We start from the raw sequence: 24,492 nt of genomic DNA, 5'->3' as shown, positions 1-24,492 counted from the left end.
AAGTTCAACATTTCACACAGCTCCTTGTTTAGTTTAATTTTCTCAACAATCTAGGCAATTTCAGCAATGCGGGTTAAAAATCTTGGTACACATCTGAATATGGATCTGCATAAAATAGAGAAGGTGAGAGAACTGGGGAGAGGATGTTTTATTATTTTAAGAAGAGAAGGGAGTGCCTGTTTGCATGTATGTGTTGGATGCATGTGTGTGAGAGAGAGTAAGAAACAAATGGAGAGATTTGCACCTTGCATTTGATCTGTAGCTTTAGTGTGGACTTTGAAACAAATATCTATTAGATTTCTCTGAAAAATATACCACTCAGGCAGACAGACCCCTGTTTTGAATGAGAGCTCCAGGTGATGAAAGAAATTTGTGTTATTCCAGAACAATTCTTTATCAACACTTTTATTTTTTTTTTCTAGAAAGATTAATTTCATCTCCCCTATCCTAGGCCCATTTTCTGTCAGTGTAGAGGTATAATAATGATCAATGCCCAGCACTTCTCATATCTTTTGTACTTGGTAAATATTTGTAATGTTTTGAATGTAGAAGGGAGGTGAAGAGATGAGCCCAATCTCAGTTTCAGAGGATCCTCATGAGTACTCACACAGAGGGAGGAAAAATCCAAACAACCAAGCCAACCTGTTCAGAAGACCCTCCAGCCCAAAATTCTACAGTCATGCAGTTAGTTTTTGTATTTTATCTGCCTGCTTGGTGAAAGGGTCTGCATACATCAGGCTATCTGGGTTTATGCGACCAGCTCCAGGTGTACACTAGTACTCCAGTTGAAAAGGGAACCTGGAGCTGTTGAGCAAACAACTCCTGTTTGACTGTAGTGTGGACTGAATGCTGTCTAGTCAGCTGTATGGAGCAGTGGCAGGGAAGTAGCTCCAAGTATTTCCAAAACTAATAACAAAAAGGTTACTATATATAAAATGTTTATACAGCCCACATTCCCTCAAGTTGTTTAAATTTCGGTTTGATGCATACAAATATAGCAGACATACCCAGTTTCCCATTAGCCAGTCCCTGCTTTTTAAAATCAATTCATTTCAGTTTGAAAGAATGGCCCCATACTCAAGACAGTCAACAACCCTTTGACTTTCTCCACTCAGTGTGGACCTCAGGAAGAAACAGCATCTGTCTTTGTCATTTCACATATGTACCGCAGTGCCTTGACATTGTGCTTTAAGAGCAGGCCTACTACCAGGGAAAGGAACAGTCCCCAGCTTGTTCCCCCTTTCTAATCCATTTTCCCCCTTCTCATCTTAGGATCCTTTTGAGGAAGAAATAGTTCTGCTAGCATCCCATGCTTGGACTTTGGAGGGCATGGGGCAGTGGTCTGATGTGAAAGCCCTGTCCCTGCAGATGGAAACTCTCCTCTGTATCCTGCGCCTTGCAAGAGAAGCAGCGAAGGGACACTCGAAGTAACCAAGCATCTGGCATCAAGCCTGACAACCCACTTCACACTATGTGAAGGAAAGTTTGTTCCAAACCACATACTTTGTGGTGCTCAATACTAGTGTCAAACTGGTTTGAACTGTCCCAGGTCTAAAATAAAGATCTCCATTGTGGTGTGACAGTGAGCTTGTCTTGCTAAACTTTCCCTGTTTATGTTGGAGGTACAGAGCTGGTGTAATGCTGTCTTTTCACCCATGGATGGGCGCAATAGGAACAATTCAGAAAAGTTCTGTTTAGTTTTCCCCCCCTTGTAGTTGAAAAAATGCAAGATATCAGAAACAAGCCTATGTTTGAAGGTACAGTTTTCAGCATGTGCGTGGGAAACATATGTACTGGCACTATTCAACAGCTCTGTAAGGGCTGTGCTTGAATTTTGGCTTTTAATCTCAACTTTGTTAGAGAGCGATGCAAAATGGAACGGAACCTGATTATTTGTGCTATAGCCTTGTGATGCTCATCCTATAACTCTTGGGGAGAGAAGCAAAACACTCTGCTAAAGCTTTGGGTGAGGCTGAGTTTCAGGGGGACTCTAGTCTTCACAGGTTCTCACTTCACTGCCTTTCTTCCCCCAGTATTTGTTATACGGGATTTTTTTTTCTGCTGTTCTACATTTTAAAGTGAGTACAGACTCAATCCTGCTAAGAGAAAGAGCACCCTCCATCACAAGCTCACGTTTGGCAAATGCCTACCTACTTCGACTGCCCCGCATTAGGTCATCGTCCCCTTTTCAGGGGAAAAAAGAAAATCTTAAAAGAGAAAGAGAGAAGCGGTGGTGGGGGAAGGGGGAGAACCCCCTGATTCCTCAATGACCTGCACAGCTCGGACAGACCTCCAAGGTCCCTTCCGCCTCCTGCAGACAAGCCCCGACGGAGAGAAAAACCCCACATGTCTAAACTTTTAACGTGGCTTGGCGTTTATACAATTCAGGCTCAATTTTTAACAATCCCGGAGGGGGGGCGGGGGAGCGACAAGGGAGAAGAAAGTTTGGATTTAACTCTTCGTCGCTAAAGCATCACCACAACCCAAACCCCCAGGCACCAGCAGGAGCGCCCGGCGTGCCCGGCAGCCGGTGCCCTTCCCGCACACACGGGCCGTGGCGGGCAGGCAGGGGCAGCCCCGGCGCTGGCTGCCGGCACCCTGCGTGCAGCCCTGCCCCGGGAGGGGGCAGCCCCCCTCCGAACGCCCAGCGGGGAAAGCGGCCCTGCCCGGGCTCTGCGGGGCTGGCGGGGAAGTTTTTTGGTACTGCTAAAGGCACACACACATACACACACACACACAAAAATATATATCTATATCTATATCTATCTATATATATATATATAATACACACACGTCTTTATATATAGATTTATATGTAGGTGTCTAGTCTATGTTTAAATTATTCTATCTATACACACAGTCCTCCTCTGATGAGGTCATTCTCCCATATATATGAGACTGGGTGTAAGATGCCAGATTCTAACGCCAAGACCTTATCACTGCCGATCTAAAAGCAATATAAAGTAAATGTTAGCAGAAGGGGAAATAAATTTTGGAGAGAAACATTCAACAAGGTGTCCCTGAAGGCTTTTCCCCCGCCCTCCCCAGCCGATGTGCCCACGCACTTTATGCCAAAGAGAGCCACTTCTGCACTAGAGACTCCTGCTTCAGAGCAAGGACAGACTGCACCTCTCATCGTGGGTGTGTGCCTGGCAGGGGCTGCACCTTGACATTTTTAATCCCCTCTTCCCTTTCCCGAGCAATGTTCTCCTCTCTAATGCGCTAATCGGCTGCAGCTTATTTATTTTTATTTTTTTCCCCTTGTGGCTCCAAATGTCTTAATTTTTTTTTTTTTTAATTTCAGGAAACTCAAAACGGAAGAGGGGATGCTACTTGAAAGTGTGACTCAAAAAAAAGGTTTTGCTTTGCAGCCATCAGTAGCACCAGGAGACAGCTCCATTAAAAAAGTAGTTTTCCACTGCTCTCGAAAAGCCGTTATTTTTTACATCGCTTTTAGGAAGATAGATTAACAAAACATCACATTTCAAGCCACTCTGATCTGTAATTAAATGGAGGAGCCGGTTTGTATTCTCCTATGGCTTTTACAGAAGTTGCAGTGATCCAAAGTCAGGTTGCTGTGTCAGAGTGGCATTTTTATTAATGAGAATACAAAAAGCTTGCATATTCTTAGCCCGGCTTGAATTTAGTTGCTAAGCAACCGCTGTATGGTAATTCATCCGCGAAATTTAAATCTTGGAGAAAGGATCCTGCGTTTTGCTGAATGGTCGCCACGAGGAAAACAACTTGTGGGACCCGCGGCAGCTGCGGCCGCGGCACCGAGCCGCCCGCCCGCCGCTCCCCCGGGCCGCCCGCCGCCCCGGGACGGCCCGCCGGGCACCGGGGGCACCGCCGGGCACGGGGGCTGGGCGGGCAGCGGCGGCCGCGCCGTCGGCGCTGTCTCGGCCCAGCTCCCCGCGGGCGGAGGAGCGCGGCAGCGCCGGGAGCCCGGGCCCACCGAGCCAGCCCGGCCCGGCCGTGGAGCGAGCGGGACGCGGGCCCCGCCGCAGCCCCGTGGGCACCGCCGCCGACCCCGCTGCTCCTTTGGGGTCGGGCAGCACGGGATGGGCGGCGAGCCTTCCCCCGTTCGGCCTTCACCCCTCAGCTTTTTGTGCCGCCAAAGGCTCTCAAGCAAAGAACTCCCTACTGCTGTGTCATTGACACTGCGGGGCCGCTCGCCGCCCTCCTCTCCCCTCGCTCCGCCGCCTATTGAAGGCTGCGCCCGCTCCATTGTGCCAAACTGCAACTGAAAACACCGATGGGGCAATAACCACCTCCCTGCATCTCCCCCGACCGCTCCATCCAGCCACCCATTCCTCTCGCCAGAGGCGACCGAGCCCCTCGACAACCCTGGCAGTAGCAAAATGAATCCCTGTCCTCAAGCGCTCGCCCCACGCCTGCCTCCGAGGTCGGGACTTGTTGCGTCCCTTTTAGAGTTTGATTAATTACTCTGGAACTTAGGCAAACTAAAGTACATGTGGAGAAGTAGCTCACGCCTACAGTTTGTCCTGCAGCTTGCCAGTTACAGAGGTAATCTTTACACTCGCTTCCAAATCGGAATGTGCATCTCTGGGCTTCAGAAAGGTATCCCTGTATAAATATATAGAAGTATCGATTTGGCTGTAGCTTGAAGATGTTGATCATTTATTACAAAAATAAACGAATAAATACAACAATGTATTGTTGCTTTCAACAGGATAAATATTTTACAAATATATAATTTAAAAAAACCCAAATGTAATTGTTAAAGTTATTTAAAATAGTACACTTATTGATAAAATTATCAATAGTATATACTGCATTTCATATTAGAACCAATTATTCTCTAAACGTTCCATTTAAAACCATTCATACAAAACAAGTTATGAGCATTGTAATGTGCAAACACGAGTCACTACATTAAAGCATAAGGATTCTGTAAAGATCACTTTCCGATAGGAACTGCTGCGTTTTTAAACCAAAGTAGAGCTCTCTGCTAAATTTCGGAATATACGCAGACCAACAGCGGTGACATGACTATTTTAAATACACCTGAAAATGATTTATTGTGTACAGACTCGACGGGGGAAAGATAGGATGTGAGTGAGAAGACTGGGGCGTAATAGAGGACCGCAGGATATCAAAATGTAAACTATAAATAATCACATCTCGGGATTACCCAGTCTGATCAAACATAACTTTGTAAAACATTTGGCTTTCCTTTAGGCAGGGGGAAAAAAAAAGAAGATTAAAAAAAAAAAAAGAGTAAGGAAAACGATGCCGACTCTATTGCCAACCACAGAACACTGATATTATAAATGAATACAATTACTAAATTCATTAAGAGATCTGGCGATATATAACAATATTTTCATTATTTACACGTGTAACAATATAACCCTTAGCGCAAACCCTCTCACTTATTATCTACCTCTTGCTATCTCAGAGACTCACAACCCTGAAATTCCTAAATACATTCAAAGGATTCAGTTTCTCGGGGGCGGGGGAGGGGGCGGAGGGGCGGAGGGGGGAGCGCCCATGGCCTCACTTTTTGTGCATAACAAGTCCATGGAACGGGCACATTTTGCCGGTCCCTCCGACCACACGTTACTCCTCCAGCCTAACCCCCAGCTTTTCGGAGGCAGCAACCCGCAAAGGTTGCCTTTTAATAGAAACCAGCGTGAAGCCTAACGTTAGCTCTTTGTTGCCATCCAAATCGAGTAACCAAATACCGCTCCGAAATTTAAATAGACTTTCTCCGCGGCTGATACAACTGCTCCCCTTCGTGTGTGAAAGCAGGATCCCACCTCGCGTGTCAGCGGTACCCGGCCCCGGAGCGGAGACCGGCCGGGCCGCCCGCACGCCGGCCCCCGCCCGGCCCTGCTTCCCTCCCCAGCTGCAAAATCAGCAGCAGCTTCTGCTACAACGAACAAAAGAAATAGCGTCCTTTACCCTTTCGGGTTCTCTTTCCCTTTGTTGGGTTCGCTTCTTCCCCCACCCCCCCTCTTATTTCCTCCGTGTCAGTAGGGCCTTTCGGATTTCACAAATCAAACCGACGGTGATATTTACTACGAGCTGGTGTTAAAATAATGCATCCCGGTGCGCGGCTTCCAGGTTGGCTTTGATTTATGGACTTACACAAGGCCTATCTGAAAGGAAGAAATGCTTGCTGTTCCTACAGCAGTTTTCTGGGGGTTTAACCCCTGCCTCAATAGCACGTAGAGAAGCAAGGCAGGAGGGAGGGGGCGCGGAGGAGGGGAGGAAGAGGAAGGTGAGGAAGGAGCCACAGACGAGCGGGATCATAAAAGAAAACCTTATTCTCCAGCAGACTATCAATGGGGGCAGGTGGATGCATTAGATGCAGCTCTCTACTTCCCACAACCTCCCCGCTGCAAAATGAAGAGAGTTGAGGCGGTCGTTCACTTGTCCCCACATTGCAATAAATTCTAGTGGATAAATATGACAGGTCAGCTAGTGCATCTACTGGCATCTCCAACGTTACTGACACGCGCGTGTGTTTGCAAAGAAGGCATGGCAGCGCTATGGCAAAGTGGAGGAGAAAACTAGACTACACCACTTCACATCCCATAGAAAAATCTTAAAACAACAACGGCCACAGCAACAGCAACAACAGAAACGGTGAACTAGGCAGACCGCACGTGGGATGCTAAAAGTATTATTCTATATATTCGGTCAGGAAAAAAAGATAAAATATAATTTCCTTTAAATTATAAAGATAAATTAAATACAAATATTAATACATACATAAAATGAGCCAAAATAAATTATAGGTCAGCCCCCCTTCTCCCTCTTTGCCCCCCCTCCCTCCCCGCACCTCCCCCCCGTCTAGCCTCAGTTTGGAAAGAGAGGAAACAAGGCTGAACTTTTGGAAACATCCCTCTCAGCAGCGGCCACGCGGGACCTGAGGACGCGCTCAGGTGCCGCCCGGGCCCGGGTGCCAGCCCAAACCGAGGCGCCGCAGCCCTTTCGGGACAAGGTGGCGTGTGGCGAGCTCTAATGCCGCCGTCTTTCCCGGTGACACAGCGTCCCGGCGCTGAGGGAAGCAGCGAGGACGGGCCCGGCGGAGCGGCGGGCAGGGCACAGCCCCGCGCCGGGCGCGCAGCAGCGAGGGCGAGGCGGGGGCACTGCCGGGAGCAGGGGCCGGGCAGCCCGCAGGTCGCACCCTCCGGATTCCCCTCACTTTAGCAGTATGTCCCTTCAGAGAACTTTTTCGTTTGTTTGTTTTTCGACACAGTGTTTATGCATCAGACACAGACTATTTCATTCTAACAAATTTATTTTCTCAATCAGCTCTTACGGAATCACTACTCAAATTAAATTACAATCAAATTATCACATCAAAAGATACCCTTATTACCTAACAACTGTCCATATTTTCATTTCATTTTGATTTGTGCTCGTCTGAAAAAAACACGTAATACAAGATCTGGGGAAAAAATAAATTACCGTTTTGCAGCAGTTCATAGGTATTCTGAATAAAATATTAAAAGAAGTCATTTAATGAAAATATAAAGCAAATTTTTTTTTTAGATCAACAACGGATCTAACAATTCTATATTGCCGTCTTTTTGAAAAGTCTGTTTATTAAAACCTACCAAAAACACTGCTTGGAAATGGCAGTATTATATAATCACATCCACAGCACCCATTCAATCAAAGTTGGCAACGGATTTAGGAGAGGAGAAGTTCAGATAAGTGCAGCTGCAGATGCTCAGTCCTTCTAAATCCCTTTATCTGAATCAGTCCAGAAATAAAAAATAAAAATATTAATAAAAAAAATATTAGCAGTGGATTTTTTTTATGACTCTTCCATGATGATTGGCAGCCGTCAGGAGCAGGACTTTGACAGCCCTAAATTATTTCCCTTTCTTTCCCTGGTTCCTTTAATTCATGCAAAGTCCTTCTACAGAGCTCGAACTTTAGGGACCAACAACATCTCCTTCTCTCACCCTCCCCCTGGCGTCTGTCCCTCCCCCCTTTATCCTCAGGGTCAGTTTTCTCCGCGTGCGGGCATTTATTTCCATATTTTTGTTCTATAGCTATACCTATATATATAGATAAATATATATATATGTATTTGCTTCCCTATTCAGCCTGCTTGTTTTTAGTGCTGTGTGCATATTTTTTTTTTCCTGGAAAAAGTGGACCCTTTCATTTTGCAGAATATATAGATATATAGATATATATGTTTTCAGAGTGGATATCTGCCTTGCACCAAAATTCTACGGTTTGGCCAAGAAAAACAGGGTGCCGGAATGCAGCAGGCACCCTCTGATTAACCAGATTATTTTTCTTCTGCTTCCCATTTTTTTGACTGCTCCCATTGGAAAAAAAAATTAAAAAGAGGGAGAGAGAAAGGAGAAAAAAAGTTTCTGTGATTCATAGAAGAGAGCCCTTTTGGGGATGGGGGGAAGAGTGCGGGGGGTGGGGGGGAGGAGGAGGGGAGAGAAGAAGCGCAGACAGTGGTGTTCCTTACTGCGAGAAGGGGATAATTTGGAGAAAAATAAAAATAAAAATAAAATTTAAAAAGCCCAAGCCCACCCCCCAAGCCCTTTCCCCACAACCAACCAACCAACCCCCCGGCACATCTGCAGTTTTGGTGCATTATGCATCTCCACCCCGTCTTCCCAACACGGTCTAAACGCTCTCGCTCGGATCGACCTTCTCCACCGCTCCCTATTGGTATCGATCTTATATATATATAGATGCACGCATATATCCATATATATATAAACACAAGCAGTCTGAACGAGCCTGGATCGTGTGTGTGTGTGTGTGTGCGCGCGTGTGTGTCGGTGTGAGCGTGCGGCTGTGCGCGGCGGTGCCGGGGCCGGTGGCGGTGCCGGCGGCGGTGCCCGGCCCGGCCTGGCCCGCGCTGCCCCGCGCTGCCCGGCCCGCCCGCGGTGCCCTCACTGCACGCTGGTCTGCAGTCCGTGGTGAGGGGGCGGCGTGTCGGAGTTGACGGTGCCGACCTGGGAGTAGACATCGTCGGGGGTCTGCTGCTGGATCCCCGGGGGGGTCATCCGTTTCTCTTTCTGCCTCCGATTGCAAAACCAAACCCTGACCACCTCCTTCTCCAGCTGCAGGCTGTCCGCTAGGTTCGTAATCTCCTGGGCGGAGGGCTTGGGGCATTTCAGAAAGTGGCTCTCCAAGGCCCCCTTGACACTCACCTCGATGGAGGTCCGCTTCTTCCTCTTCCTGCCCTGGGCGGCGATCTTGTCGATGCTGGTGGGACTGCCCGTGGAAGAGTCGGCTTCCTCCAGCCACTTGTTCAACAAAGGCTTCAGCTTGCACATGTTCTTGAAGCTGAGCTGCAGGGCCTCGAAGCGGCAGATGGTGGTCTGCGAGAAGACGTTGCCGTACAGGGTGCCCAGCGCCAGCCCCACGTCGGCCTGGGTGAAGCCCAGCTTAATCCGCCGCTGCTTGAACTGCTTGGCGAACTGCTCCAGGTCGTCGGAGGTCGGCGTGTCCTCGTCCGAGTGCGGGTCGTGGCTGTTGACGCCGCCGTGGTGCGGCGGGTGGTGCCCGGGGTGCTGGTGGTGGTGGTGGTGGTGATGCCCGGGGTGCTCGCCCAGCTCCGGCGTCTCGCCGCGCACAAGCCCCGGGTGCACCAGGCTCTGACCGCCGGGGGGGGGGCTCAGCATGCCGTTCACCGTGAAACCCCCGGGCTGCGAGTAGAGGAGCGACTGCTGCTGCTGCTGCCCGCCGGCCATGGAGGGTAGGTGGGCGGCCGCCGCCGCCCCCCAGGCCGCCGGGTGCCCCTGGTGCGGGGGGCCCAGGTGGGGCGGCCGGTGGTGCAGCGCCGCGCCCGAGTGCAGGTCGTCGCGTCCGCCGCTGCCCTTGACGTCGGGCGGCGGCGGCGGCTGCTGGGGGCTGCCCGTCATGCCCACGGGGCTGCCGGACCAGGGCGAGCCCGCTTCGGCGGCAGCGGCGGCGGCGGCGGCGGCGGCGGCGGCGGCGTGGGGCAGGGCTGTCACCCACTGGTGGGCATGGCTCAGCATATGGCCGCCGTTGCTGGCGGCCATGGCGCCCGGCATGAAGTCGCTCTGGACCATCTTGGCCGCCGGGTCGCCGCGGTAGCCGCCCGCCACCGAGGTGACGGCCACGCTCCCCGGCTGCATGCCGCCGCCGCCGCCGCCGCCGCCGCCGCCCGAGTCCGCGTGGACGATGGAGCCGGCCGCCAGGATGCCGTTGCCGGGGAGGTAGGGGTTAGAGGTGGCCGCGGCCATCCCGCGCCCGCCGCCCGCCGCTCGCCCCCGCCGCGCCGCAGACGCCGCTGCGCCGCCGCCGCCGGCTGCCGGGCGCCCGCCGCGAGCGCCCTTGCCCGGCGCTGCCGGGGCCGCTGCCGGGGCCGCCGCCCGCGCCGCCGCCGCCGCCGCCGCCTTCCCAGCCTCGCCGGGGCGCCGGGGCGCGGGGTTCACCTGCTAGCGCTCCGCTGCGCGCTCTCCGCCGCCCGTCCGCCGGCCGTCCTGCCTCCGCTCCGCGGCGCGCTCGTTGCGGTCGCCGGCTCTCGCTTCGCCTTTTATATTTTTTTTAGCCTTTCTTTTTTTTTTTCCAAAAAAAGAGAAATATTTAGCTGTACATGTAGTTTTCCTCCGCCTTCTTCTCGCCCGGGTTTGCTGCTCGCAGGGAGGAAACCAAACAAAGGCTAAAAAGCGAAAAAGGGGGGGGGGGATCAAAAAGCCCCCGTGCCTTCTCCCCTCCGCTCCCCTAGGAGTACATCTCCTCCTCTCAGCCTTCCCTCTCAGAGTGAAACTTTTCCTTTTCTTCTTCCTTTAAGGCTTTGTGTGTGGGTATATTTTCCTTTTTTTCTGCCTCTCTGTCTTTCTCTCCTCGGTTCCTCGATCTCCTTTTGCTCTGTTAATGGCAAGTTTTGTTGGTGTCCTAAGAAAACTTCCTGTGATGATGATGGTGGTGATGGTGGTGATGATGCATTTCTCAAAGTTGTGCTGTTGCTGAAGCACTTTGTCCCCTTTGAAACAAGAGTCCTGCCGGAGCCTTCTTAGAGTCACGCTCTGGATAAGACATTTTTTTCTCTCTACCTCTCCTTTTGGCGGTCGGAAAAAAAAAGTAAAAAGAAATTTTAAAAGTTGAATTTTCTCGTTACCTCGCGAATTGTTTCTTTCCCTCTCCCGCTCTCTCTCTCGCTCGGTTTGTTGTCTTTTTTTTTTTTTTGGTTGTGTTTGTTTTGCTTTTTATTTTAATTCCAGCAGTTGGTCGAGGGAGGAGGCGGAGGAGGAGCGCCTTGGTGGAGAGGTGTGTGTATGTGTGTGTGCATATATGGTATCCTTTATACACTAACTCCAGCGGGGAAGTTGGCTGCCGGGCTGGCAGCGCGCACTGGCGGTGCCGGAGTCCCGCCGCTCGCCTCTCCCCGCCTCCCTCTCCCGGGCCGTGCCCGCACCCTCCCTCCTCCCTCCGCCCTCCCCCCTCCAGTCCGTCCGTCCGTCCGTCGGTCCCTCCCTCTCTCTCCTCCCTCCCGCCGCCGCCGCCGCCCGCGCCGCCAGCGCCCGGCCCCGCCGCGAGGAAGCGGCCGCCGCCGCCCCCGCCGATTGGCTGCGCGCCCCGTGACGGACAGCGCGCCGCCGGCCGCGCGGCCCCCCTTCCGGCCGTTCCGATTGGCTGCTTTTTAATTTAGGCGAAGTGGCGTCGGAGATGGAAGTTGCCCCCCCTTGCCTGTATCCCTCCTCCCTCTCCCCTTCCTCCTTCCTCCTCCCTCCATCCCTCCCTCCCTCCGCCTCTTAACTCTTCGTGCCCGGCGGACACACGCACCTCGGAGCTCTCCCGCCGTCGCCGCTCGGGCAGGGGCGAGCGCGGGCCGTAATAATTAATACCAACACTAATAACGACAATAATAACGACGCCAGCACCGGGCTGGATTCGGAAAAGCGTTGGTGCGAAGGTGTCACCACCGGGCACACGCACCCGCTTCTCTCCCGCCGGCAGTGCCCGTACCGGCATTCGGAGCTGCCCCCCCGTCCCCCGCGCTCAGCCTCGGAGGCGCCCGCCCCCCGCCCGCCCCCTCCTCCCTTTGTCCGCCCCCGCACCCCGGGGTGCGCCCCGGAGCCCGGCAGCCCGTCCGCAGCCGTCACGCCGGGGGGCTGGCCCGGCAGCGCCGGAGGAGGGCCGCCCTGTCGGCGGGGGAGGTGGCAAGGGGAGCCGGCGTCCGGGCTTGCCCTGCGCGCTGCGGTCTGCTCGCAGGGAGCCAGCCCCGCGGCATGAAATGCTGTATTATTTCTCGTCCAGCGGAAAGAGTTAAGGGGGGCGGGGGAAGGCGGGGGGCGCGGGGGAGAGATGCGACCGAGCGGAAACACTGCGCGCAGGCAACCTCAGTGAACCACGGAGAAAGAGAAAGTGGCAACAAAAACAAGGGCAAATTGAACGCTCCTCGGGGACTGCCGGTGCAATAACATCGCTCGGACACGGAGGGGACACGGCGCTGCCGGTGACCGCCCCGCCGTCCCACGCGCGCTCCCGCCCCGGGTGGCGGGGGCCGCGCCAGGAGAACGCGCGGTGCGGGCATGGGAATGGGCAGCCCCGTCCCCGCCCGGCCCTGCCCGCCCCGCTCCCCTCCTCCGCACGCTGAGCAAGCCGGCCCTGCGAGGCGGGGAGCTGCGCCCCGCTGGCAGCGCCCTCCGCGCCGTCCCGCTCCCGCCGCGCTCGGCAGTCGGTGCTCGGGGCTCCCTCCGGCCCCCGGCTGGCGCGGCACGAAATACCATGGCAGGTCGGGTTAGAAAAACCATTCAAGTGAAGCGTACGGATCTTAAGGGCGGTGGTAAATAACACCAAACATAATAATTATAAATATATATATGTATGTATATATATGTGTATATATATATATATATATACACACATGCATATATATATAGGTATATATATTTGTTCCCATGCGTCCTCCAAAGGTTTCTTTTTTTTATATATAAAAGATCCAACACAGATTTCATTGAATAAATCTGAGATCTCCAGGTGCAGACGTTTGAATAGTCAGTGCCAGAACCCCATGTTTTCCTTTCCAGCCGATTTTGCTTGGATCAGGCTCAAAAACCGAGTGAGTCTCGTGGTTTTGTTTACACTGAATGGGGAGGATAGGAACGGTGCCATGGGGCCGTCTTTCATTAATATACAGTGAGGATTTTGTCTAAATTACTGCTATGAATTTCACAGTACACGCTTTCAAAAGCCGTCTCAGGTGGCCTGATGAAACGTGATAGCGCCTCTGCAAACAGATCTACTTTCTTAATAAAAAAGGAAGGTGTGTGGGGGGGTGGAGAAATCCCTCAAAAATACAGAAAAAAACCCCAAACCACCGTACACCCTCATAACAGCGACAACAAAAAATAAAGCTCAAGCTGGAGTATGGTCTTTTATTTTAAAAAATATCCCAACAAAAAACAAACAACCAACTTCGTTCCCCAACTCTTCCCACCCCCTCCCTTGCAGAGTGAGATTGTTTTGTCTGGAAAAAAATCCAAAGTATAACAAGGGGAGAACAGTTAGTGCTGATTTTCATTTGCATAAATTTTCATATATTTTGGTGAAAATAATAGACTAGTGGAGAGCGGGGCTTAGTGGAGTCAGTGCAAAGGAAAATCTTAACATGGATCGTTTCGCTGGAGTTGAGAACATGCTTTTTCCCCCCTGTCACCTTATTAAAATCAAAAATTAAAAAAAATTTCTCTAAATCCTGGGAGTTTGATCGGTAAGTGTTTTACATTTTTTTATCTACTTTTGTTTTCTTTAAAGTCTTCTGGATATATATTTTCAAAAGCTTAGGACAAGACAAGGAAACCCATGGCAACTGCCTTGAAGGAAACAGGCTGGAAAAAAAAGGGAAAGGGAAAAAAATCCCACCAGCAACAAAAAGCACCTTAGTGAAATATTACATAAAAAGCATGGATTCATTCCAAAGCTCAAGGCAGCAAAGCAATTCTTCAGCGCTGGAAAGTCTTTCTGGTTACTACTTCACTTTTCTGGGCACTGTTAATTATTGTAGCACCGAGACTCGGGGAGGCTGGGCCGGGGCGGGGGGGGTGGAGGGGGCGAGGAAAGCTCTCGAAAATATTACAGATTTGTGAAGGGGAGGCGAGGCAGAGATGCGGGCTGTGTTCAAACGCTGCTTCGGGGGGGCGGGGGGTCGCCCGGCGGGCGGGGAGGGGGCCCGGCCGGTGCAGCGGGCGGGAGAGGGGCCGGGGCCGAGCTGACCCGAGCACCTGCCGGCGGAGGGACGGACGGGAGCGGGGGAGGCCGGGGAAGGTGTGGAGCGGCCGTGCACGCACAGGGTTAATATTGTAACTAGGGAACAGACGGTTAAGCACAACATCTAGAGCTCTGTAGTGAAAGTCCATCAGAAAGAGTATAATCAATCAAAACTAACCAGGACATCCCTTCATTTTATTCTCCAAGGAGATTGGGGCTGGAGGATTACAGACCAGATTTCACTTTGTTTCTCTCTCTTGACAATCTTGCCTGTCTCTCGGCTTTCGCCGAATCCCACGCAATTGCAAGGTGTAGTCTAATGATCTGAAACTCTTCTATAGCGTTTGGGTCAGTGTGATAAATACTGTGATAAACAATGTAGGATTAAATTAATAGGCCAGATACCGCTCCCGAAAACTTTACCGAACCTTAAATATCCCATTACGTGACTTTAATTTGTTTTCATTTTACCCTGTTTTTTTGCATTTATTTTTCCTTGCCACCTCTGTTGCTGCTCTTTTGGATACACAATAGCTGGTGATCATTGTAATTTCCTAGAATTAGTTACTTCTTTGGAAACGGTCGATAGCCAAATCAATAAAATGGCTTGTAAAACTACGGAGGTATAGGTTTCAATTTGGGGGGGAGAAGAATCGCTCATTTTCCACTTCTTGTTGACGTGCCCAGCGTCTCTTTTGACTGGGGTTAACTCTGTGTGCTCCATCGGAACAGATGCCGTATAGAGCTGCTCCCTCAAGATCATTTGTTTCCTTGATGGGGGAACATTTCTGAGCAGAACATATTGGTTGCCATAGAGAAAGAAATAAAAGGAAGAACACTAGTCACATTAAGCTATATGTTTGTGCACTGGGCTTTAGATAAAAGGACCTCAGTTCAAGCCAGAGAGAACGGGGCCAAAGCAGAGCTTCTTAGCTTCACTAAAACTAGCTTTATTTTGTTTTGGACTTTTACGGTTGAAACATGTAAGCTAATTTTATTGGCTGTCGTTAATTTTATACGATACGGCTTGCTGAACAAAATCAACTTTGGGCGCGCTCCGCCTGGCCCCGGCCGGCCGCCAGGGGGCGCCCCGCGACGCCCCCTCCCCGCGCGCGGGCGGACGGGCGGGCGGGGGCTGAGGGCGGCTGAGGGGGCTGCGGGCCCGGCCCCGCCGCCGGCGCTGCCCGCATACCGGCGCTGCCCGCACACCGGCGCTCCCCGCCGCCGGGACAGCGCCCCGCGACCCCCGGGGCCGGCGGGTGGGGGGACAGCAGCGGGGGCTGCCGGTGCAGGGGCCGCCCGAAAGTGTCCCAGGCGGTGCGGTGCCTCCAACGGACCCGAGGCCTGCAAGGAGTGAGAGCGGTAATTAAACACAGGCACGGGCACCGCAGCTCGGGGCAACCCGGAGTGCCACGCGGGGCTTTTTTGTGGTTTTCTCCCTGTCCAAATAAGGCGCTTAAGCCTCTGGAGATGCAATAAAACGGCTCGGGTTTTTTACATTATTTAATATTTAATCGCTGTATTAAACCTGGAAAAGTGGCTAGTTTTCTTTTTCTTTTTTTTTTTTTCTTTCGTTTTTCCCTCCTTCCCCCTCAAGCTGGCCACTCCTCCCCCCGATCCCTTCAGACTTAGCTGTGTGCGGGAGCCAGCGACAGAGGTAGCGCCGGGCTCCCCCCGCCTCCCGCCCTGCCCGCACCGGCCGCACACCCGGCACAACTTTCGCCGTCCGGGACACTCTCAGATTAACGACCTCAACTAAGCACAGCATCGGCAGCGACCGCAGTTTAGCTCCACACAGCCCGGGTCTCAGTCCCTTCCCGAGCGCGCCTGCCCTCAGCCCTTACTCCTTTCCTCTGCTTCCCTCGCTAAGAGGGGACAGAACTGAGAAATTTAGTTGGTGGCTTTTAGTTTTCGGGATTTTTGTGGGGAGCGGGTTGTTTTGTTTTTTCTTTGTTTGGGTTTTTTTGGGTTTTTTTTGGGTGGAATTCCTGCTCAAACACGGCGGCTTCTCAGCCCCGCGCCCCCGTCCGCGGGCAGGACACAGGGCACGGGCGGACCCGCGTGGCTGCAGCATCCTGCAAGGCACCTGCGTCCTCCCGGGACGGGCGGGGAGCCGTGGCCGCGGGGGCGGGAGCTTGGAGCCACTTTGTTTCCCCGTGGTGGAGCCCCAGCAGTTTCCGTGCTACAAGGAAAGTTTTATTTCTTGCCTCCATAAAGGAAAGACCAATTGGAACCCTGGAAATCACACAGCCCATAAATATGATAGAACCAGGCAAGATGAACTCCCCGCCTAAAAGCCTAACACATGCATAGCAAAAAAAAAAAAAAAAAAAAAAAAAAAAAAAAAAAAAAAAAAAAAAAAAGAGAGAGAGAAAAAAGTAATCAAAGACAGAAAACGACCTACAAGAAATTACACTTTTCTACACTTTTAATTTAAAGTGTTCGTGGGGCTTCATTTGGAAAACGGAGTCAAATCTCTGTGTGTATTGACCGTGAGGTAAAATGGTTGAGATATTTACATGAACAAAACTTTCCACCTACCGCGTTTGGCTCAATGAGCGCTAGGAATATTCCAGACTATTAAAACATATTTCCAGAGCTCAATTCTCCTCAGAAACGTGGTAACTTTCTTGAGATTTGCAGTTTAGTGAACATTTCCCTCGCCTGTGAAGCGGGCGGGTTTTGGAGTTGAAAGAGCCCAGCAAAGTTCATCATCCCGGGGTCGGGATTGAGCGGATTTCCCCCAGCTTTCCTCTGCCCCCCCTACCCCCGATCCTCCAAGCGTAACCTGCGTTATATTTTAAACAAAACAGGGTTTAGAAGCGCAGCTCCTCTGCTGTGTGCCTGCACCAGTTAGCAGCAGCAGGCGACTAGGTACCGCAAGCGAGAGAAAAACTAACGCTAAAACGAGCAACAAGTTAATTCGGCAAAAGTAAACTTTTCTAGCTGCCTTTGGAGGACTCCGGTCCGGCCAGGATTGCCGGCTCCATGCCTGCCGTGGCACCCCAATCGTAAGAGTGCTACAGAGTGCATTTTTTTCCTCTCCCTTTTTAAAATAAATCCCTATTTTGTCCTAATGGACGCCTTTGGAAAATGGATGTAGAAGAGATACTGTCATGGAAATAGTGAAAAGAAAGTGTTTACTGTATTTAGTATTCATTTACTTATAGTGGGAAATGATTAGGTATGTACTAATATAACCGTGGAGACCAACTGCCTAATTAGCATTTACAAATTAAAATGTTAAACATAAAGACATATTCCGTATACAGTCTGCTATATGTAAAACACATTCGTGCATAATACAGCAGTCAGCTGCAAACGTGAAGTTGACTGGCTTCCAGATATGTAGCGTTCTTGGCTAATGCGATCTGCTCTGGGTTTTGCAAGCTTACCCACGCTGTAGTTCATAGTTCTTATGACCACGTTGATAGCTGCACTAGGGATATTACACTAACCAATCTGGAGAAAATAGGAAAATACACAGATTACTTTTAAAGGCTAACGATAATAACGATAAACACAATAGGCAGGAGGATCATTTATCCATACCTTTTATTCTGAAGGCTTCACTCGGAACCTTATTTATTGTTTTGAGCATAACAAAGCATTTCGGCTTCTGTAATAAATTAGAACAATAATACAGAACTGCACATGCAAGGCAAGATTCTTTTATTTCCCAGCTGCATAATTTTGATATTACCCAACGTGTCTTGCTCAGGGTTCACCTCACACGGACTGTAATGAGAGTTGCCAAATGAATGGAACAATCTATCTGTTGACTTGAGCCCAACGTAGACACATTACATATGATGGAAACCTAATGCTCCCACCGATGTTAAAATCAGGGGGATACATAGTTTCAATCCAGACCCTTGAACATGTAGATTTTTATTAATAAGAATAATTGTGCATGTAGCGACATTAAAAGGGGATTTACAAGTTGGAGTCTTTTAAAAGAGACTGTGAAAACCTTAGCCCTGCTTTTATTAGACATGATATCATTCCGATTTGCGTGCTTGCCATCTCAATGGCGTTTCACATGTGATAAAAAAAAAAATCCATATGCATTACATAGATTTTCTTTTACACGCATAAGGACTGGAAGTCTTTTAGTGGATGTGAGGGTGAATAATTGTGATACACCAGAAAACAGTTCGTGCAGTTTGGCAGCTCTGGTTATTATTATTAGATTTTTTGACATTTGAACTTGTCTATTGTCTGAGGAGCTCGGTGCAGATTGCAGTAGGTCAACCTTAAGGCTGCTCTTTTTGGCATTGCACACAAACATGCACACGCTGTCTGTTCTCCTTGTGTGAATACAGCAGCTAGAGTTTTATGGTGCTTTTTTTTTTTTTTTTTTTTTTTTTTTTAATGCACATCTATTTATATTTATCTAATCCTCTTGGGGTTTTCACGGTCCTGTGATTAGTTTGTACGTGCCTTCATTTTACACCCATTCCTCCAATCTATACATTTGCCTGATGTTGGATACTTTTAAGTACTCAGTCCCTTTTACAGCAGTATAATTCCAGCATCACGACGTTTGATAAAAGGGACTTCAGTAGCCCTGGGATTAAATGACATATTTCCCCGCAGCTTCGCTCAACTCCATCATGACTCCTACAGTCAAAAGTTAAAGTTATTCATCATCTCCTTGCATTTGTTCCCTCCTCCCCTCTCTAAATTCAGCCCCACCGCCCGACTTCTGAAACAATTTCTCGCCGCCTGCCAAGAGTTAGGGGGGCAGCAGTGTGGTGGGCGGAGGCTGGAACCCGAAAGCCCGCAGCCACCCCACGTCCCCGGGGGGCGACCCCCCCCCCCCGGCCTTTCCGCGGGCGCGGAACCGGCCGCGGCCACGCCAAGGTCCCGGCAAACGCCCTCTCGGGCGGGGCGGCAGGAGCCACTTCTGAGAAGGAGAACGCGAAATAGGGGTGGATCCCCCCCGGGGTGGGAGAGGGAAGAGGAGCAGGAAAACTGGATCAAACCCGATAGGAAAGTCAGTTTGCACTGGGAAAATCTAGAGATTGTGTCTAAATAACTTTTCCCTGGAGTGATTTGTACGTCTTGCTTTCCTCTCTAGTTTGGTTGGTGTTTTAAATTGAGGCTCTTTCCTCATCTGCTGGGGTGAAGACACTCGGTCCGAACAACGGCCCATCTCTTCTTGTAGCAGTCTGTCATTTAAATATGTATCTATATAGGTATGCATACATCCAGGCATATACCTCTGGATTTGTTCCCCCCTTCACTTCCCTCTTCCCTTTTTAACAAGAGCCTGATAACGCGTTTAAGGCTTGTTATTTGAACTCTCTGATCAGCATGCAGAAATGTAATTGCAACGTTTTTCATCAGGAAAGAAAAGAAAGGGAAAAGGGGGAGGAAATCCCCCCGCTCCCCTTCACACCCTTACACACGCAGGCACCCAGTGCTCTGTAATCGCTGAGTCACCGTATTGGGGGTCAGTGGGTAAACACGAAGGAGAGAGCAGCAGCTTATTGAAAACCCTGGCGCAAACCGCATCCCTCCTTATCTCCAGACGGTAGATCCCTCCCCTCCTTCTTCCCCTGGATTTATTACTCCGGACTTGGGAAAGAGTGGCCCGAGTGCTGCCAGAGCCCTTTTTGTGACACTGTATGTCCTCCTCAGGCGCAGAGGGACCTGCTTTGTTCCGGCAGGGTGGAAGGAAGAAATTCAACATTAAACTGCTATTTGGGCTGCCGGGAATAGGCGTTGTTTTGTGGGCGAGAGGGGAGAAGGAGGAAAAGGGGGAACAACGGCCAGTTCACCTAGGGATATAAAGAAATCTTTCCCTTTCTCTGGGGCTGGGCTCTGATCTGGGCATATTTACTTCTGTTTAAACGCTATTGTTCCTGCCAGCCTTTGACACAAACAGAAAGGGGGGAGGAGCCGCGGGGGGGGAGCCGGTGGTGGTGTCTGGAACAAAGATGCTCAAACCCCAGCAACCCCCAAAGGCAGAGGAATACTTCTTTTTTTCCCTTTAAAAACGTATGTGACAAGTCTTTCTCTTTGATGTTGCTTTCTGGGTTCCCCCACTCGCCCTGTGAGCTGAGTAGAGTGCCTGGCTGTGATTCACTTACCAGGGCCCGTTTAGAGAGGTACATGTCCCCCCAGTAGGTGCCAGGGAGCCTTGGAGGGACAGCTTCTCCAGCCCCTGGGTCTGAAGGAGAAGACTTGAAATCGGTTTGTGGCAAGTCCTGCAGTGGGAAACAAAGAGGCAGAAATGCTGGGAGCCCAAGGAGGGCCTGGAACACAGAGAAGCATTGAGCTTCCCAGAGATGCTTCAGCTTCTCAGCGGGGGACAGAGCAGAATCCTTTTTGGGCCATCTCTATGCATTTGAGGGCTGGACTGTACAGCCCACATTGAATCAGAGTCATTGTGTGTAAATGAATAAGTGCACATTGTTTTGAGATGCTGCTATTGTATTTGGGGTTGGGGGGAGGAGAAGGTTATATTTTGTGTCTGTGTGTGCATGTGGGTCTATGTGCTTGCGAAAGGTGAGTGCAGATTGCAATAGTTGCTGCTCTATTTTTGTTTGTCAAACAAGGCCCTTCTCTTGGGAGAGGGGCATGTGGCGGATTCCAGCCCAGGATTACATTAATCAAAGCATTATTTCCCCAGGGATGTGCAGCACAAATGATAGTAAATCCTAATAAAATTGGATCGCTGAGAAATTGAACGCTTAAAGTAATCTGCTCTGCCTGATAAAAACTTCAAATTTATAAGATATTATGCATCCCCACCCCCAAACACCTTAGGTATCATCACTATGTGTGTATTATACAACTATCTGTAGGAGAGAAATCACTGTTCAGTTTAACAGGCCCATCACTATTGAATATATACATAGATATAAATGTGTTTGTATGAGCATGTACACAGATATTGCCCACACACACATGTGCAGAGTAATAAAAGAAGCTAAAATATTTATGCACGTAACAATAATGACTATGGTCAATATTGTCAGGACTTCACAAGCAAGCAACAACTTTGCTGTGGCAGGTGCTGTAGAAGGCTTGGACAAGGCTGTACATGGTTGTGTACCAGCACTATAATCTGGCCTGGGGACTTAATTCTCTCTTGCTTTTTACTGATACTCATTATGGACCTCCATGATAGCACCTGTGGTCTCAAGCCACTGAGCAGCTTTGCTTTTTAAACATGGGACCTCAGGGATGGTATGAAAATAATAAAAAAAAAATTAAAAATATGTGAACGTGAGTATTTGAAGCTGACTTTAGAAAGCTTTTGAGGGGATGAGCTTCAGAAGGAAAATGTGTTGGACTGGATGGGAAAAGTTGAAGGAAGGAAAGGTATTCCCAGGCCGGTTATTAAGTCTCAGACATGCAGCATACTGTGCCCTCAGTCTTTCAGCACAGGGCCAGGCCACCACCCTGCTGGCATGGGCCAGAAAAGATCAGGGTAGCTGCTGGCCACTCGATAGCTTCAGACCCTCAGTCTCTGCTACTTCCTCTCCGCAGAAAGAAAGTTTATTTTTAATTGCTGCCATAGGACATAACAATAGGCTCAAAGAGATCCACTGTCCAGCAGAAAATTTGCTTTCCCTCTCCCCTCGCCCCCCCCCCCCCCAAGATTTCTGTGCTTCCATATGTGTAAGGGGCAGAAGGCATTTCCACTCACCCAGCTGAAACTCTTTGAAAGGCTGTGAGCCTCCCCCGGCGTTATAAATGCCGATCATTCCTCCTACCCTCGCCGTCCCGGGACCCTGTCACCCCGCGGGAGCTGGCCCTGCCTCGGGCCCCGTTCGTCTCGCCCCCCCCACACCCGTCCTGCCTACTGCTTTGTGGCCGACGAGTCCCGGAGTCCTCTCCTTGCCCCTGTCTTTTCTGGCATCGCTAGGCAGACCGAAGGCGGCTTATCCCTTTTCCCAGCGTGGGGTTTTCCTTTCCCGTCCCGGCCCCGGGGGCTTGCGGAGAAGGGCGGCCGGAGGTGGTCCCAACCCCGCAGCGCCCCGCACCCTGCCCTGGCCTGCTGGTATCTGTCCTCCCTGCCTGCAGACAGGGAAGCGGCGGAGGGGAGCTGAGCCCTCTCCCAACGCCGAAATGACGCAGCCCCTGTTCCAGCATCGTCTCCCGTTTGGGCTGGCTCCATTTCAGAAGCCGTCTCCCTCCACCCCCTTCTTCCCAGCCTTCCTCCTTCCTCCTCCTCCTCGCCTCACCGTCACTCTCAAACAACCCCCCTCCCCACGCCTCGCTTCCCCCCGCCGCCCCAAACTCCTTCCTCAGGACCGTGGGATGCGGGTGAGCTCTGGTGAGAGTTGCCGGTCTCCATTTCTAAGCGGGGAGCCGCCGGGAGCGGTGAGGCAGCCGTGACGGGGGGGGAGCGGTCGGGGGGTTAGGGAGGCGATGACTGACGGAAGGAGGGGTGTCCTCATCCCCTCTCTCCCCATCTGGAGCGGCCGCTGCTCCCGGGAAGGCGCAGCCCCCGCGCCCGCCGCCCCGGCCCCGCGCCCCTCGGGGGGCAGCGCTGCCCCGCGCCGGCGCTCCCGCACGACTCCCCCGCGCGTGTGCGGACGGTGCGGGGACCCACTCACCTCGCCGCTGACGGTGCCTTTTCTCACACCCCCCACCGCCCCAAAAAAATAAAACGACAAACAAAGACCAACTATTTGCATAGCGTTCGGCACCCTCGCTCAGTATTTAGCCCCACTTTTTTTATCACCCGTCTACCTCCGCCCAGACCGACCCTTCTGCCCCACCCCACTCCCCCGCATCCCGGGTGCAACCGGATGGCAAAAATCAAAGCTGGCTCCAATTTACCCCAGTTGTCTTCCTTTGAACACTCATAAGGTAGGTATGGTGGGATGCTGCGCTCCCACTCCCCATGTGCTCAGTGAGGTGCCTTCCTCTCCACCCTCTCCCCCCGCTCTCTATTCCTTAATTGGCTGTATCTTGATGTGCACTTGTTTTGTTTAGCCTATTTTACCATTGCGGACGAGATAGGCAGGAAAAGGAGTGTTTGACTTGGTATGTCTCTGATTTTTTTTCCCCTCTCCCTGCCTTCCGAAGTTAATTTGCATTTGAGGTCTAATCCATGTTTCAAAATTCTGCCATTTGAGGACCGTATAGGAACAGGGCATTCGTTTCTATTTTTGACGAGGAGCCTCTCCTGCATTTGCTCCTTTCTGTATAATTTCATTGTGTTCACAAGTGACAGGGATTTGCATCAGTTATTTTGCAATTTATTTTTTGAAAGAGTTGGATCAAATTTTCTTATTTTTAAAATTGCCGAGGGAGCAAATACTAGGCATTAGAAAAGGGGCATACATTATTAACAATGTTGCAAACTTAGTCACAGACTATATATTCATATATATGTATTAATCTGCATTCCTTGGAGTTGGATTTCTGACTCCTGAACATCTGATTTTGATGAGAGAAATCAGTCAGAGAAAGTCAACTATACAAATGCTAAAGTGTATTTATAGTTCCTCACATCTATTTACAGGTGATTTTACTGCTGTTTGCTACTTTTGCTACAGCACTTAGTAATTATTCACTTCAGCAAGGCATTTCATCGGATTAGATGCTGCATTACTCATTAAAGTTTTCAGTTTATCCAGGTGTAACTTTCATCCCTGGAAATAGCTATGAGGCCACGTGGACTTTATGTAAAAAGTATAAAATAGAAATGAACATATAAAAAGATTGGATTTATCCATGGTCCTTTCAGTTCTTTGGATGTGATGAAGAATCCATCTATGGTTAGGAGTTTATGGGTCCTTTAAGGACTTCTTTAGCATATTTTATTTGTATCTATAAAATGAATTTTCTTTTTGTATGTAGTGAATACATGAATGGCATATGTTGCATAATATGCATATGAGGCCTTTCAAGTATTTCTGTATGCACACAAATTTATTTTTCACAAATGTATGTGTGTGTATATGTATGTGTTTATACATGTGTGTGATAAAAAACATGCTGGAAGAGAAAACTGCCCAAAACAAAAAATATTCATAAAGGAAAAGTCATTAAGGTAGTTCACTGGGAGTTGGTATCTGGTACATTGCAAAAATCACTTTAGTTTCAAACATTGCAGTAAATACCTTCATACACCCTCATCTCAGCATAAAAATCCCTCTGCGTGTATTTGCCCTTCTAGAACTAACTAAATGGGACTGTGAATTATGCCTAAAAAGATGCCACTGATATAAAAAACTTATAAAATAGTAATGGAATATGGAATTTTATATAGTGCCAACAACTTTAGCACGATTCTTGGCATAAGCAATTTAGAGCAATTTTATTTGT

General features: G+C 50.2%; 2 protein-coding genes across 51 annotated transcripts in view; one reads left to right on the top strand and one right to left on the bottom strand.

The window, feature by feature from the left end:
* Window positions 1-8,043: 8,043 nt before the first annotated feature.
* POU3F3 (POU class 3 homeobox 3) lies at window positions 8,044-11,400 on the bottom strand. Its single transcript, XM_074535826.1, has one exon. The coding sequence runs from the start codon at window positions 10,224-10,226 to the stop codon at window positions 8,907-8,909; it is 1,320 nt and encodes a 439-aa protein (XP_074391927.1). The 5' UTR covers window positions 10,227-11,400; the 3' UTR covers window positions 8,044-8,906.
* Window positions 11,401-12,964: 1,564 nt separating this feature from the next.
* The window catches only part of LOC102067133 (uncharacterized), a 41,541-nt gene continuing 30,013 nt past the window's right edge, over window positions 12,965-24,492 (top strand). For 4 of the 50 annotated variants that reach the window (XM_074535845.1, XM_074535842.1, XM_074535843.1 and 1 more), the window contains exons 1-2: window positions 21,850-22,536; window positions 22,919-23,028. In XM_074535845.1, coding sequence (XP_074391946.1) covers window positions 21,907-22,536; window positions 22,919-23,017 — 729 coding nt within the window. In that variant the 5' untranslated portion in view covers window positions 21,850-21,906 and the 3' untranslated portion in view covers window positions 23,018-23,028. Of the gene's footprint in view, window positions 13,700-20,405; window positions 22,537-22,918; window positions 23,029-24,492 lie in introns of those variants that run through there. The other 46 variants (XM_074535848.1, XM_074535837.1, XM_074535830.1 and 43 more) reach the window with 37 other exon arrangements.

This window comes from Zonotrichia albicollis, chromosome 2, assembly GCF_047830755.1.
Source record: "Zonotrichia albicollis isolate bZonAlb1 chromosome 2, bZonAlb1.hap1, whole genome shotgun sequence".
Taxonomy (NCBI): domain Eukaryota; kingdom Metazoa; phylum Chordata; class Aves; order Passeriformes; family Passerellidae; genus Zonotrichia; species Zonotrichia albicollis.
The sequence above is the reverse complement of the archived record's forward strand: the minus strand, read 5'-3'. Positions and strand labels throughout refer to the sequence as shown.

What these genes read in the sequence shown, in the direction of transcription:
- POU3F3 (XM_074535826.1), bottom strand. Translation starts at nt 10,226, where the DNA reads ATGGCCGCGGCCACCTCTAACCCCTACCTCCCCGGCAACGGCATCCTG.